Here is a 13535-nt window from a genome sequence, read left to right on the forward strand (position 1 = left end):
ACATGCGATCGAGCGCACCCGTGCGACAGGCGAAGGGGTTCCAAATTTAGGTATGATCCAATCAAGTTTTTACATTTTTGCGCTCGATTGCAGTAATGCAGTTTTTCAACAAGTTTTTGCCCCTTCGTCATTGTAGTATAGTGGTAAGTATTCCTGCCTGTCACGCGGGTGACCCTGGTTCGATCCCCGGCAACGACGCCAAAAACTTGTTGTGCAAAAATATACCTAAATTAATAGGTAAATAATTGTACGTTTTACCTGCAAGTGCACAAGGTCAACATGGTAGTATAGGGTGCAAGTACAGGATCATTCCCACGATGATTGCTGAATTTATGTTTAAAAATAAATTCCTTAAGCAAAAGCAAAATAAAGATTGATTGTTGATGTGATGATAACAAAGGGTAGGGCTTTGATATCCATCACTAATTATATTAAACTAGCATTTCAATATGCCAATGCTTTGATTAAGTTATGCATATTTAATGTTTGCCAACCTAAGGGTTAAACTCTAACACCTTAAGCTATTGATTTCCCTAAGCAACGAGTTAGGCATGAGTACATACTCTAACTCTTTTCTTTCCTAAAGGATTTAACATGGTATATACTAAATTGTTCTTTAGAAAAGCATATGTTCTATGGAAATCGACAAACACACAGGACCTAGGGCATGGGTGTATACTCCTAGTTCCCTATGTTGATTAACCCAAGAATCGCGGTGTGGATTCTTTTGTTACTTAAGTTAAACCCAGGACTCAGCCATCCAAATTGAGCTAACTAACAAGTCCATACCACATGCACATGTTGATCAGGCATACACATATAAGCAATTCATGCAAGCAGGTATTAATTAAGTTAAATAGCACAACATGATAATCACAAGGCGCCAATATTGAAATATTAATTTAACATAACTAGGGCTTCAATCTAACCCTACTAAGTAAATTAGCTACACATATAGTTGATGTTAAACATCTTCATAAAATAAAATAAAATAAAATAAAGAATAGACCCGAGACTTGAACTTGAGAGCTCCTATTCTTCTCCCTTCTCCAAGCCTCCCTATTCTAAAGGCTTAGGAGTCTATTTATAGGTTTTAGAAGTCATTGGAAAAGTATTATACCCTAGGGTTTTCGCAAGGTTTCAGTCATATTACAATTTGGAGTTTGAAAAACCCTAATATGGAAATAGGGACATTGTAGCCGCCACTTGGAATGCCTCCTGCGCACGGGTGCCCTCGATCGCAGCTCGTGTGCGCTCGATTGCATGTCTGCGATCGATCATTCTTTTGCCTGCGCTCGATCGCTCCTGGCTTGGCTTATGCAGCATCTTCTCTGATATTGCGCTTGATCGCAGGTACCCTGCGATTGATTGCAGCACCAGGGGGCTCCAATTTTCCCATATTCTCTTTTTGAGCCTAAATCACCCAGTTTTAATTTACTTTCTTCCAAAAGCCTGTAAAAACATCAAAAACACAAAAAGGAAGTAAAATGACCTAATTGACCAAAACCAAAGGATTAAAACATGTAAGATAAGGTCTGAAAATATGAATATTTTAGCGCTTATCAGGGAGGGGGGAAATGGCAGCCATATTTCTTGTGACCTATCAGGCCACAAGGGGTGCAGTACTCATCTTGTCTCTTGTACTTCAGAAAGTTGAATCTCCTGCTTCTTTGTTGAACAGGAAACCATGCTTGAGAGGAGTGCTCACATCAATCTCTACCAGCAACCTAAGGTAACTTCTAAATGTAGCCCCAGAAGCACTAAAGTCTTCAACTTTCAAGAAATTACCCAAACCCTTTCCTATAGCAATGGCATTTTTAATGTTCATGTTGACCAAAGGCAAACCATGAACTTGTATCCTGAAAGTGGACCTTTTGAGGACTAGTTCTCCGATTGTGGCTATAGGAGACCATTTTTGAAGGACTAGGAGAGAGTCATTAACATTCCAAGTAACCTACTTAAAATTTTTCTCAATATACTCTTGCTTGTAGAATTTCAAAAGGAATTCAGTCCAAGGATAGCAAAGCCGAATGGGATAGCAAATTTTCAAGCTTTGATAAGTGTTGCATTCACTGACTAGTTATTATGGGTTATTTGGGAGATGAGATGCCCTACCAGGAGTAAACAGTCACTTTGGAGAGAGTTATTGGGTGGTGTTTCAAGCTAAGAGGAAGGGTTTTCCAATGAGAGGGCTTCTGTTTGATCTATGAGAGAGTCTAGGTCCATAGTGGAGAGGTCCATGGTACTGGGTTCGAGGGAGGGAAGGAGGCAGGTGGAACGAGGAGCAAGGGAAGAAGACAGAAGTCTTCAGAAGTAGAACAAAGGTTCTAGGAGGAGCTCTGCGGGAGAGAGCGAGATTTTCTCTTATTTGAATATTTTGTTTAAATAGTAATAAAAAGTTATTAATGTGATATAAAAAGTAAAAATGTTGAAAAATTAATTTTTTTTTTTAAAAAAAAAATGGGACTTGTGAAGTCCTTAGCCAAACAAGGCCTAAAAGCTTAAGCAGATCCACAACTGTTGAGGGATAAGATTTTCACAGGTACATGAACTGAACTTAAAAATAAAAGAAGAAAGATAACCATAAAGCTAAGGAAGTGTATCACATATTCTTTTGGGGTATACATTTTCTTATTGAACCTTGTAAACGGTGCAAGGCAGAAAATTAAATGTCATAGATCTGCCAAATTTCAAAGAGAGAGAGGGAGAGGTCTTTTGCAACATTTGACAAATCACGTTAGTTAGATACCAATCAGTCTCATATAAAGAATTCTAGAAGAAAATTGAAAATACCAAAAACGCATTGGAATCTTTTTATTTATTTGAACCTTTTTTTTTCTATTAAAAAAACGAAAAGGGTTACCGGAGGAATTATTTATTTGAATTTGATCACGTATTAATTCAACCAAGGGTCATGCAATCACAAAAATTAAGTCTCTTCAAATGCATTTATTTATTGCCCTTTTTTTTTAGCAATAAACTATTGATTCTTTCACCTTGTTTTTTCCTTTGGCTCTTCTTTGGCACAACATTGCCACCCATTGTCTTCTCTCAATCATGTCAATATTCAATAATAGTGGCCAGATTTTGAAGGGCTACGTCACATTTCAATTGGATGCCATAAATTCTTAGTCATAAGGGGCCATTATTAACTTCTCCTTTCTTTATTACCACTAGCCCTACTTTACTTTCTTCCTTTCTTTTTTATAAAATCCTAAAAGCTTTTAAATGTCATTTTCACGTAAACATGGGCTCCCCCTTTTTCAAATTTGAAGTTGGCAACCTACTTTCTTGTGGACCATAATTGAGATGGATCCACTCATGTCTTCTGTTTTTTCCTTCAAATTCCGATCTGATCAACTTCGAGCTTTGTGGCTCTTATAAAGTTCCCACTAACTTTTTCCCTCTTTTTTTTTTTATTATTTTTTAAAAATTTTTTAAATTTATTCCATCAATTGTCATTAGTTAGATCAAATTGTGCTTTGCTTTCATAATTTGTCCTTTTCTTCATGCTTATCTCTCTAATCAGGGATAACCAAATTACTTTAATACACAATGCTATGTGCTATATTCAAGGTTGTTCCCTTTCTTTACCTATAAATGAAGAAAATGATTAAAAAAAAAATTGCATAGAAATGAAAATAAGGAAGGTGTTGTTGTTTCCACCATAGCGGTATGAAATTGGCCGGCACACTTTCACTCTTAAGCTCGTAAATGCACGGTTTTTGACGTGTGAAAATTATCATTAGATTTTGGATGAATTATTATTAAATTTTAGATCAAATAATGATTTTTCTTGTCACGCCAAAAAATGCACACTTAAAAATATGTGACCGATCGATAGAGTAAGTAGCATTTCTCGTTGCCTTTCACAATATGATCTTAGTAGTATCCTATGTAAGAAAGGTATGGACTTGACATCAGAAAGTTATAAATAAAAATAATTTATATATTAATGTGGTAGTCAATTTATAATTGATTAAATAATTAAGAAAAAAAATTAAATTATTAATTTCTCTGAATGATTTTACTAATTATAAACTGTGTAAATAATTTTATAATAAAAATTGAGCCGGTGAGAAGGCTGCAAGTGAAAGATGCTTTTATAGGTTAAAGTTTGGTGCTTTACACCTGTTTGTGCCACTTTATATTTGTTGAAAAGTTTTGTAAATTTTTCATGTGAGGACAAGTTTCTAGAGAGCCCACACAAACAGAACCTATTGTAGTTTTTTATTTTTTATTTTTTTTTTAAATACATGACGCCATCATTACGTCATGAATGGCATTCTGTCAAATGGTACGTACTACAAGATTTAGAGATAATGGTATATATATTTATTTATTTATAGGGTAAGTTGACGGAAAAAATTAGAATTAAAGGGTATCCGAGGTGAAGAAAAGAGCGATATTTTCGTCCTACGTACTACTTGAAAAAGGATATATAACTTATTATTTGTGGGGCCAAGAATCATTTTGTATAAAGTTAAGTGAAAACAAAATCTTGCCTTACTTGCATTGCTTCAAGAATTTACCGGCGAACATAATAATGAGAAAGAAAAAGTAAAGGAGAAGTTTTTTTAAAAGAAGTTCAGTCGGCTGAAACTATATTTAATGAAGTTGATCTATTAGTTTAAATTTTTTTTTTTTCTTTTGTGGGAATATGTCTAAAAAAGAGAAACAATAAATGAGAAGGCCTTTTTAAAAAAAATTTTAAAAAAATTACAAATTAAAAGCAAATATGAGGATTAATATTTACCTGATAAATTTTTGTTATGTGAATTTACATATTAAAAAAAAAAAAATTCAGAATATCAAGATTGAGATGGAGGAGATTCAGGAAATGGCACGATTGGCTAGGTCTCTTTCGATTCGAGGTGGAGGAGCCGAGACATGAGGAGATCTTTTCTCTTTCTCATGGGGCCATAGACGAAGAAGAAGAAATGAGATACGGCTACGTGAAAAGATATGAGAGGAGAAAGACTATAATTTTTTTTTCGATTTTAATAGGTAGAAGGAACGCTAGATTGCACTGTAGCATTTTGCTGTTAATGCTCTAATAAAAAACAAAAAGGTTATTAAAAAAAATCACAAATTAAAGAAAATATGAGGATTATTTACCTGATAAATTTTTATTCTAAATGAGTTTATTAAAATGTCATGTGTCTAAAATGCATGTAAATTTACATATAAAAAAAAAAAAAAAAAAACCCAATACATTAAAAAATAAATTTGTCCTTATTTAACCCCAAGTGGAGGCCATGTTCTGGGTGCCAAAGTTAGGTTTCCAAACATTGACCTACATATTGAAGCTGGAGAAAGAATGTCTAGGAACTATACATAGACTGCTAGATTGTCTTCATTCCAATAATCTATATACCAATTCCAAATTGTAAAAGGTACTATTATAAAAACAAAGGTGGAAAGAAACATACTTAAAAGACAACAATCTAAACCAATAATTGTCCATAATTAAACAACTTCACATTTTAAGATTCCCAAGTGTGTTGGCATTATTGAGACAACATGCTTCAAAATATATATACTGGTGTGTTAGCTACAGCTGGCAATTTTTTATACGATTCGCGAATTTGATACAAACTCAATACAAAATTTAATGATGATATATTTAAATTTAATAATGATTTTTACTACTACATTAAGAAGTGTGCACTTTGAAAGTGCATATAACATTTCTCAAATTTTTATATTACAGAAATGCCCCATAAACTTGTTCTTAAGCTTATCAACCAACAGATGCTCCAATGGCAGTATTATTTTTAGGAAAACTATCAAAATAATTTCATGAGGTTTGGACTTCTATCAATTAACTCCTTAGGTTTTTAATTTTATAAATCAGATCTTCGATATTTGAGACGGTATATCGAAAAGTTTTTTTGTCACTATTTTATTAATTTTTCTACCAAAATACCCATAGAATTTCCATTAAAGGTAAAAAATAAATAAATAAATAAAAAATTATACGGTACTGGTACCTAGCAACAAAATTTTTTGACCTCTAGTTCCTGCCGAGAATAATTTCTAGCTCAGTCCATGTTTCCAGACATGGAGGTCTCCTGCCATGAACCTCCATAGCCATAAAGGTTGGATCTCTATGGACTCCACGGCAATGGAGGTGGGTCGGGAAATGGTCCATGGGCATGGAGATCATCCAACCTTCGTTGGATAAACACCCTTCGTTGTCCTTCACAATCATAAGAGTTTTTTTTTTTTTTCTTTTTCTTTTCTTTTCTTCTTTTTCCAAACGTTTTTTTTTTAAAAAAAAAAAAAATTGGTATTTTCCTTTTGAGGATTAAAAGTGACATTTCACAAGTTTGGGTAAAGACAAATTAAGTTCGAATTCGGCATGCAAAATAGATCCTTACAACGGGAATAACTGAATAATTATTTCTCTATTTAGAAGAATGTATTTTCTTTTTTCAAAAAAATACATCTTTATGAATGAATTTTATAGGTGGTTGACTATCCTAACACCAGGGGTGGTTGCACCACCCTCGGTGCCATTAGGATGGCCAAGACTACCCCCCCGATGAGTATTGGGGTGGCCTTATCCACGTCCAATGGCACTTCTAATGCTCATCAGTGGTGGTCTTGTTCACTCCCAGTAGCACTAAGACTAAGAGTAGTCACCTCGGTATTTTGTTAGGGTTCATAGAATTTTCAAAATATTTTTTAAAAAACTCTTGGGTATTTTAAATTTTTTAATTCAATTCCAATGAAAGCATATTTAGCATATTTGTTGTTACTAAATAAGAATTATCATTCCATTCATAATACCTCCGATTCATATTCCTAAGAGAATGACCATTCTTTATTTTATTTATATATATATATATTAGTTCCAGGTCCCTCTCCTTTGACCCCCTGCCCTTAACAGGCGCTCGTGGTCATGTTGGTCAAAGTTAAGTAACGCTAACCCCAACTTCAAGTTACCCCACACAATAAAGCCAGTCAACACCGTTCACCTTCATTGTAATTTTAATAACATGAAAGAAATGGTGACATTTACAAAGTTAAGAATTTGGATTCTGAATCAATGATAGCTCCAACTCCACAAGATTTGATTTAAGATGATGTAAGCCCGTAATCTTTATGAACATTGTTCATAAAGAACAAATGGATTGTGGGTATGTGATGTTAAATCTTAATTAAATGATTAAATTTATATTATTTTTATCCGTTTAAATTTTTAGGACAAGTAGTGATTTAACATGCTAAGTTTAGGTCGAGCTTGGAGAGTAGGAGTCTTCATCAATACTTCCAATACGAATCCAAAATGTATTGGAATTAACAAAAAGTGTAATTTTAAACTAAATCCCAGAAAATAAATTGTTTGAGATTGCAAATAGAAAACGTAGAAAATAAGGTATTTTTTGAAAACACACAATTTTTAAGGTTAAATTGTAATTTTAAAGGTCAAACTGCGATTTTGTCAAACTCTTAATTGCGTTTTTAAAAATCACGTTTTCAAATCTCACATTTTAAAATCGTTATTTTGAAATCGTACATTTTGAAAACGCATAACCAAACGAACACCACATCACGAAAAAGACAATCTATAAGTTGAATCAAAATGTCTTAATATTATGCATAGGAATAAATTTAAGCCATTGAATAGGAACAGATAAACAAGTGAATCCATTAAAAAAAGGAAAGAGCGAGTATTGAATCATTGCCAATATAGTCGGCCATCGTAAATGTTGAATTTGAAAGTGTTGTAAGCTAAAAACTAACGGAAAAAGGTTTACCCAAATCAATATCAACAAACTATAACATCAATAATTAAGTTTTAGCATAAAGTTTTGCTACTCCCCATCTGTATCAATCAATCCCATGTGATTGACTCATATTGTCATACTGGAGGCCATGGATGGATCCCATTTCTTGAGCACTAATTTAAATATCAAAGCAGCAAGTCATTATCGGGTAGGACCCGGGTGCACGGTGCACCACAGCGCCATCATCCTTATTTTAAACGCAGACTTGATCTAATGCGCCAAAATAGTCGCAGCAATCACAGCCAACTGTCATGCTTAAACTTTTCTCCCACTGTCTCTTCCCGAATCCAAATGTGAACATCAACATAAATCTGTAGTAAAAGTCTTATCTCTGTTTGAAAAACATTTACGTACTCTTTCTTTCTTCCTTCTCCTTTGCCTTTCATCCCACCAGAGCACAAAAATTCTAGATAGAGAAATTAACGCAGGGGGAGGAGAAACACTGTCAGTTTTACTGTCGTAAAACACACAGAACAATTGTGGGTTTTTCTCGGTGAAGGCTGGAAAGAGCTAGGATTTCAGGGGAGGAGAAAGTTTTGATGCAACAGGGGAAATGGGTTTCCTTCACTTTCTCGTTTCTCTGCTTCTTTTGCTCGCATTTTACACTCCACGACCTGTTTACGGAAATGCGGAGCTGAGAGCTCTCCTGGAGTTGAAGTCCTCGCTGGACCCGGAGAACAAGTTTTTGAATTCGTGGACCGCCGAGGGTGATCCATGTGGTGGTTCATTTGAGGGCGTGGCATGCAACGAGCACCGCAAAGTCGCTAACATTTCTTTGCAGGGAAAGGGTCTCTCAGGGAAGGTCTCAGGAGCAGTGGCTGAGCTGAAATGCTTGTCGGGGTTGTACTTGCACTACAACAACTTGTCCGGAGAGATACCCAAAGAGATATCCAATCTGACTGAGCTGACTGATCTTTATCTCAATGTGAATCGTCTATCTGGTAGTATACCTCCTGAGATAGGGACCATGGACAGTCTTCAAGGTTAGTGGATAGTTTTATGGAAAAAAAAAAAAAAAAAAAAAGTTTTCACTTTCGCCCAAGAATTTATGCCTTTTGTTTTCTTGTTTTCTGATGTTCTTGTGCATTTCTGTGCTACTATTAGTGTGCCATAATCTATGTAAATTGTATTTGTATTTCTTTCCTTCATCTTTTTCGGGGTAAGTTTTGATCTGTATGTTATATGGGCTTTTGTAATTCAGGGGCACATGGATGGCTTTGAGCTAAAAGCTGAATTAGTATAATTGAGCTTCAATTATGCTTGCAAATCCAAGTTTTTACTTTTTCTAAATTGTTATTGGTTTGGCGTTCTTTGCTGAGAAAACTGAGGGAAGGAAGAGAAGGATATGAAATTTTAAAATCTGGATTGAAGTTGTTAGGTTACCAGAAAATGAAAAAATTGCCTTTTCTGGGGTAAATGTGGTGTGGAATTCTGAGTAGTTTCCTTTCGGGGTGGGGGCTATTTCGTCTTAAATTATTCATTTGCTTGTCTTTAATTTGATCAAGTTGGGTGGTAATTGCTCAGTGGCTAAATGCAATGGAGAGAAGCTTTAACTTTGCTTGTTATTACCTGCGTCCGGCCTCCTTTAATTCATATTTTTTTCACAGAGGCAAATGTGCGAAAGAGAAGAACAGAGTTTGATTTGCGTCTTTGATGTTGTTTTTGTTCATAAATTGTGATATTTATGTTTGAAATTTGCCTTTCTTTTATATCTTTCCTTCATCTTTTTTTCCCAATTTTCTCAGCAGAATGGGCATTGTTTTGCCAAGTTATCATAAAAAAATGGAATAAAAGATCTATAGTTTCGGACTTTTGTCCTTTAAACTCTGCTTAATTCGAAATTTTTTTTTGTTTTTTTTGTAGTTTTACAGCTATGTTGTAACCAGCTGACGGGAAATGTTACTACACTGATGGGTTCCTTGAAGAGGCTAACTGTTCTTGCTTTGCAATATAACAAACTACGGGGGGAAATTCCTTCTAGTTTAGGGAACTTGAGGATGCTAAGAAGGCTTGACTTGAGCTTTAATGGCTTCTCTGGTAGAATTCCTGCAAAACTGGCTGATATCCCACAGTTACAAGTTCTAGATGTGCGAAACAATTCTCTCTCTGGGGTTGTCCCTTCTGGTATGTCTATTTCTTCCATCCTTGATTTTTTTTTACCACAAAAGATTGTTATTTGGTAATTTTTCGTTCGTAATTCTTGCTGTGCAATCAATATACTGATTATAATTTTTGATAAATGAAAATGAAGCTTTCAGGAAATTGAATGAAGGGTTCCAGTGTGGGAACAATCCAGGTTTATGTGGAGTTGGGATTTCTGCATTGAGAGCCTGCGTTGCATTTGATATCGACAAAGTGAATGTGGATCAACTTGAACCTGTTGCACCACACACAAAAAACACTGCCCCAATAGCCAACCCCGAGTCTGCAAATTTCCATGCTTATTGCAACCAAACCCATTGCTCAAAGTCAACAAGATTGCCACGAGCTGCAGTTGTTGCAGTAGTTATCACAGTCACTGTCATACTGACAGGGACTATATTTGTGACCATTATTTGGTTCCGCCGGCGGAAACAAAAGATTGGGACTACATCTGATTCTTCTGATGCTCAACATAGCACTGACCAGGCTAAGGAGTTCTATAGGAAAAGTGCCTCTCCACTTGTAAGTCTTGAGTACTCGAGTGGATGGGACCCTTTTGCTGATGGTCGAAACGGCATTGGATCTGCTCAGGATTATCTTAATTACTTTAGATTCAACATGGAAGAGGTTGAGTCTGCAACTCAGCACTTTTCTGAGGTGAATTTATTGGGAAAGAGCAATTTCTCGGCCGTGTACAAAGGAGTTCTAAGAGATGGTTCTCTTGTAGCTATTCGGAGCATTAATGTTACCAGATGTAAGTCTGAGGAAGCTGAGTTTGTGAAGGGGTTGAACTTATTAACCTCACTGAGACATGAAAACCTGGTTAAGTTGAGAGGTTTCTGTTGCTCAACGAGCAGGGGTGAATGTTTTCTTGTATATGATTTTGCTCCAAATGGGAAACTGTCTCGCTATCTTGATTTAGAAGATGGAAGCAACCAAGTTCTTGATTGGTCCAACAGGGTTTCTGTTCTCATTGGCATTGCAAAAGGTCGGTAATTCCTATGGATTGCATCATTTTATTTAATTTCATTTTCTCGAATCCTTCACAGTGATGCTGCATTGAATCAGCATGCTGATTTGTGGGTATCTTCTAGTCTAAGGAAATAAACAAATTACTGTCGGATATGTTGTGAACACATTGTGATATTTATATGTTAGTTATAGTTTAGTTAATATTAGGTTGTTCTCACCCTTGAAACTTGAGTTTTATTTATGCTTAGTTTAAGAAAAATAAAATGAACTGACATAATCTATCTGGGATTACAAGATGTTAAAATATACAGTTGGCTTGTTTTGATATTGGCTCTGCTTTTCCAACCAGGTATTGGGTATTTACATAGCAGCAAAGAAAACAAGCCTGCCATAATTCACCAAAGCATATCTGTTGAGAAGATTGTCATTGACCAGCAGTTCAATCCACTAATTTCGGATGCCGGCCTTCCTAAGCTTCTTGCTGATGACATTGTCTTCTCAGCTCTTAAAATGAGTGCTGCCATGGGATATCTAGCTCCTGAGTACATTACCACTGGTCGTTTCACTGAGAAGAGTGACATATATGCGTTTGGAGTAATTATCCTCCAAGTTCTTTCTGGGAAGCGGAAACTCACCCACTCAATGCAATTGGGAGCTGAATCTTGTAGATTTCAAGATTTCATCGACACAAATCTGAAGGGGAAATTCTCTGAATCTGAGGCAGCTAAGCTGGCAGAAGTTGCACTGATGTGCACCCATGAGCTTCCTGACCACAGGCCAAACATTGACGCCATAATTAAGGAGCTAAGCAGTTCTAGTGACAGTTCTTGATGGCGTACCTCTGTCTATCTTGTGAGACTAATGATAGTGACCTGATGATGGAGCCCCGTCAATATACACGAATTTGGCTTACGTGCTATAAAAAAAACTACAGTATATATGGAGAGCAAGATATTTTGGGAAAGGAGAGTACCCTGTGATTACTTGTAAGAAGACATTTCTAACTCTGCGAGGATGAATAGGAAGAACCTCCTGATTATTTGAAGTGATGCATTTGCAACCACCGCATTCTTTTACATCAGCAACGGCAACCAGCTATGTGACTTAAAAGAGATTTATCAAGCTTTTCTCTGTGTATGTGGTGTTGGCTAGGTTTCCTGTAACAACCTCAAAATTTCTCCAACACTTTACCTTCTTGAGGTGCATGTTCCTTATCCAAGAAACTATGCTCCATTAACTTGTACCATCCTCTTCTTTTCTTTTTTCTTTTAGTTGTATTAGATAAAACTTGTCTGTTTTTTCCCTTCCCGAAAGCTTTTGGCAGGTTTCAAGATGGAGACAAAGCATGCATTGGAGGCTTGATGACCCCTCCTATATCCCTCTGCATACTAAAATAGGTATGCAGAGGGGTATAGGAGCTTATCTCTTCATAGGATGCTAAACAAATTCTTACTGGATAGAAGTTTTAAACAAACAATAACCTGATTTAATAAAGCTCTCGAGTTAAATGCTTTTGAGTTTGAAGGGATTCGAACATTAATCTAATCTCTAAGGTTAATTTGAGTAGCCATAGTGACGCCGGGCAGAATTAAGATTGTTCTGACAGCATATGATAGCAACTGAAACTAATAATTGAAGTTGAAAAAGAAATTCAGGAAGAGAGAGAATAATAAATAGAGAAGAGAAATACCCTAATTGTTTCAAATAAGCAAATAGAGAAATAAATTTGAAAAATTTAAATTTAATTGATACTTCAAAACTTAATTTACAGTAATACAGACCTACCTTTATAAAGGCTAGGGTTTCAGTATTCTCCAAGCAAAATACTCCGGAAAAAAAAAAATACAAAAATATCCCTAAACTTGTGTAGACAAAGAAATAATATATTATTCTAAAAATAATATTCAAATATTACACCTAATTCTTTTCATGCTTGTGATGCTTTTATTTTGTCAATATATTCCAATTTACTTTTAGATTCTCATGCATCACATAGCCATTTGAGCAACCGACATATTCTTTTGTTGAGCATTAGATCTACAAGGAATTAAATAGAATCGAAAATTAAATGGAAAAGAATGTGCAGGAAGGACCAAAATACAGAGAAGCATGGACGTTCTCCACCCTTAGGCATTCTTTCCATCTCCCTTCTCAAGCTAAGTGTTTTTGTTATATTAATGTAAAACAGGATTACTACAACAATTTTCTTCCTTTTTCTTTAAAAAGTTCCCCCCGAAAGAAAAAAAAAAAAAAAAATGTAAAGAACTACAAAGGGGAACATTCACTTTTATTGCCAGCATACTAGCGAGGACAAGAAGAAGAGAGTAGGATTGATAAGAGTCCAAAGTTGTATTGTTTTCCTATGTGAACAAGCATGTTATGGGCTTGTATTTGAGATTGTGCAAGACGTGTTTGGTAACGTGTAATGGGTTTATGGCTAGGAAAGGCAGTAGGGTGTGCACTGCTGAACTTACCTATGATGAATGATAATTAGGGTATTCGAGGTACCCCAGCCTCCCAATCAACTCAAGAGTTGAATACTAATAATATTTGCTTACTTCTTATTGAGCATATATGCATTTATATAAGCAATTACATAAGAAGTTAGACTTGAATTGGGAAACC

General features: G+C 35.4%; 1 protein-coding gene across 1 annotated transcript; it reads left to right on the forward strand.

Moving 5' to 3' along the window:
• Window positions 1–8038: 8038 nt before the first annotated feature.
• LOC132176544 (LRR receptor-like serine/threonine-protein kinase GSO2) lies at window positions 8039–12215 on the forward strand. Its single transcript, XM_059588784.1, has 4 exons — window positions 8039–8779; window positions 9660–9920; window positions 10048–10926; window positions 11260–12215. Exons 1-4 carry the CDS (start codon window positions 8350–8352, stop codon window positions 11739–11741), a joined length of 2052 nt encoding a protein of 683 aa, XP_059444767.1. The 5' UTR covers window positions 8039–8349; the 3' UTR covers window positions 11742–12215.
• The last annotated feature ends 1320 nt before the right edge of the window (window positions 12216–13535 follow it).

The sequence above is a fragment of the Corylus avellana genome, chromosome ca3 (assembly GCF_901000735.1).
Source record: "Corylus avellana chromosome ca3, CavTom2PMs-1.0".
NCBI lineage: Eukaryota > Viridiplantae > Streptophyta > Magnoliopsida > Fagales > Betulaceae > Corylus > Corylus avellana.

Excerpts from the sequence above, each read along its gene's own strand:
- LOC132176544 (XM_059588784.1), top strand. The coding sequence starts at position 8,350 with ATGGGTTTCCTTCACTTTCTCGTTTCTCTGCTTCTTTTGCTCGCATTT. Across the intron at positions 8,780-9,659 it reads GACCATGGACAGTCTTCAAG|TTTTACAGCTATGTTGTAAC; the intron begins GTTAGTGGATAG and ends TTTTTTTTGTAG. Across the intron at positions 9,921-10,047 it reads CTCTGGGGTTGTCCCTTCTG|CTTTCAGGAAATTGAATGAA; the intron begins GTATGTCTATTT and ends ATGAAAATGAAG.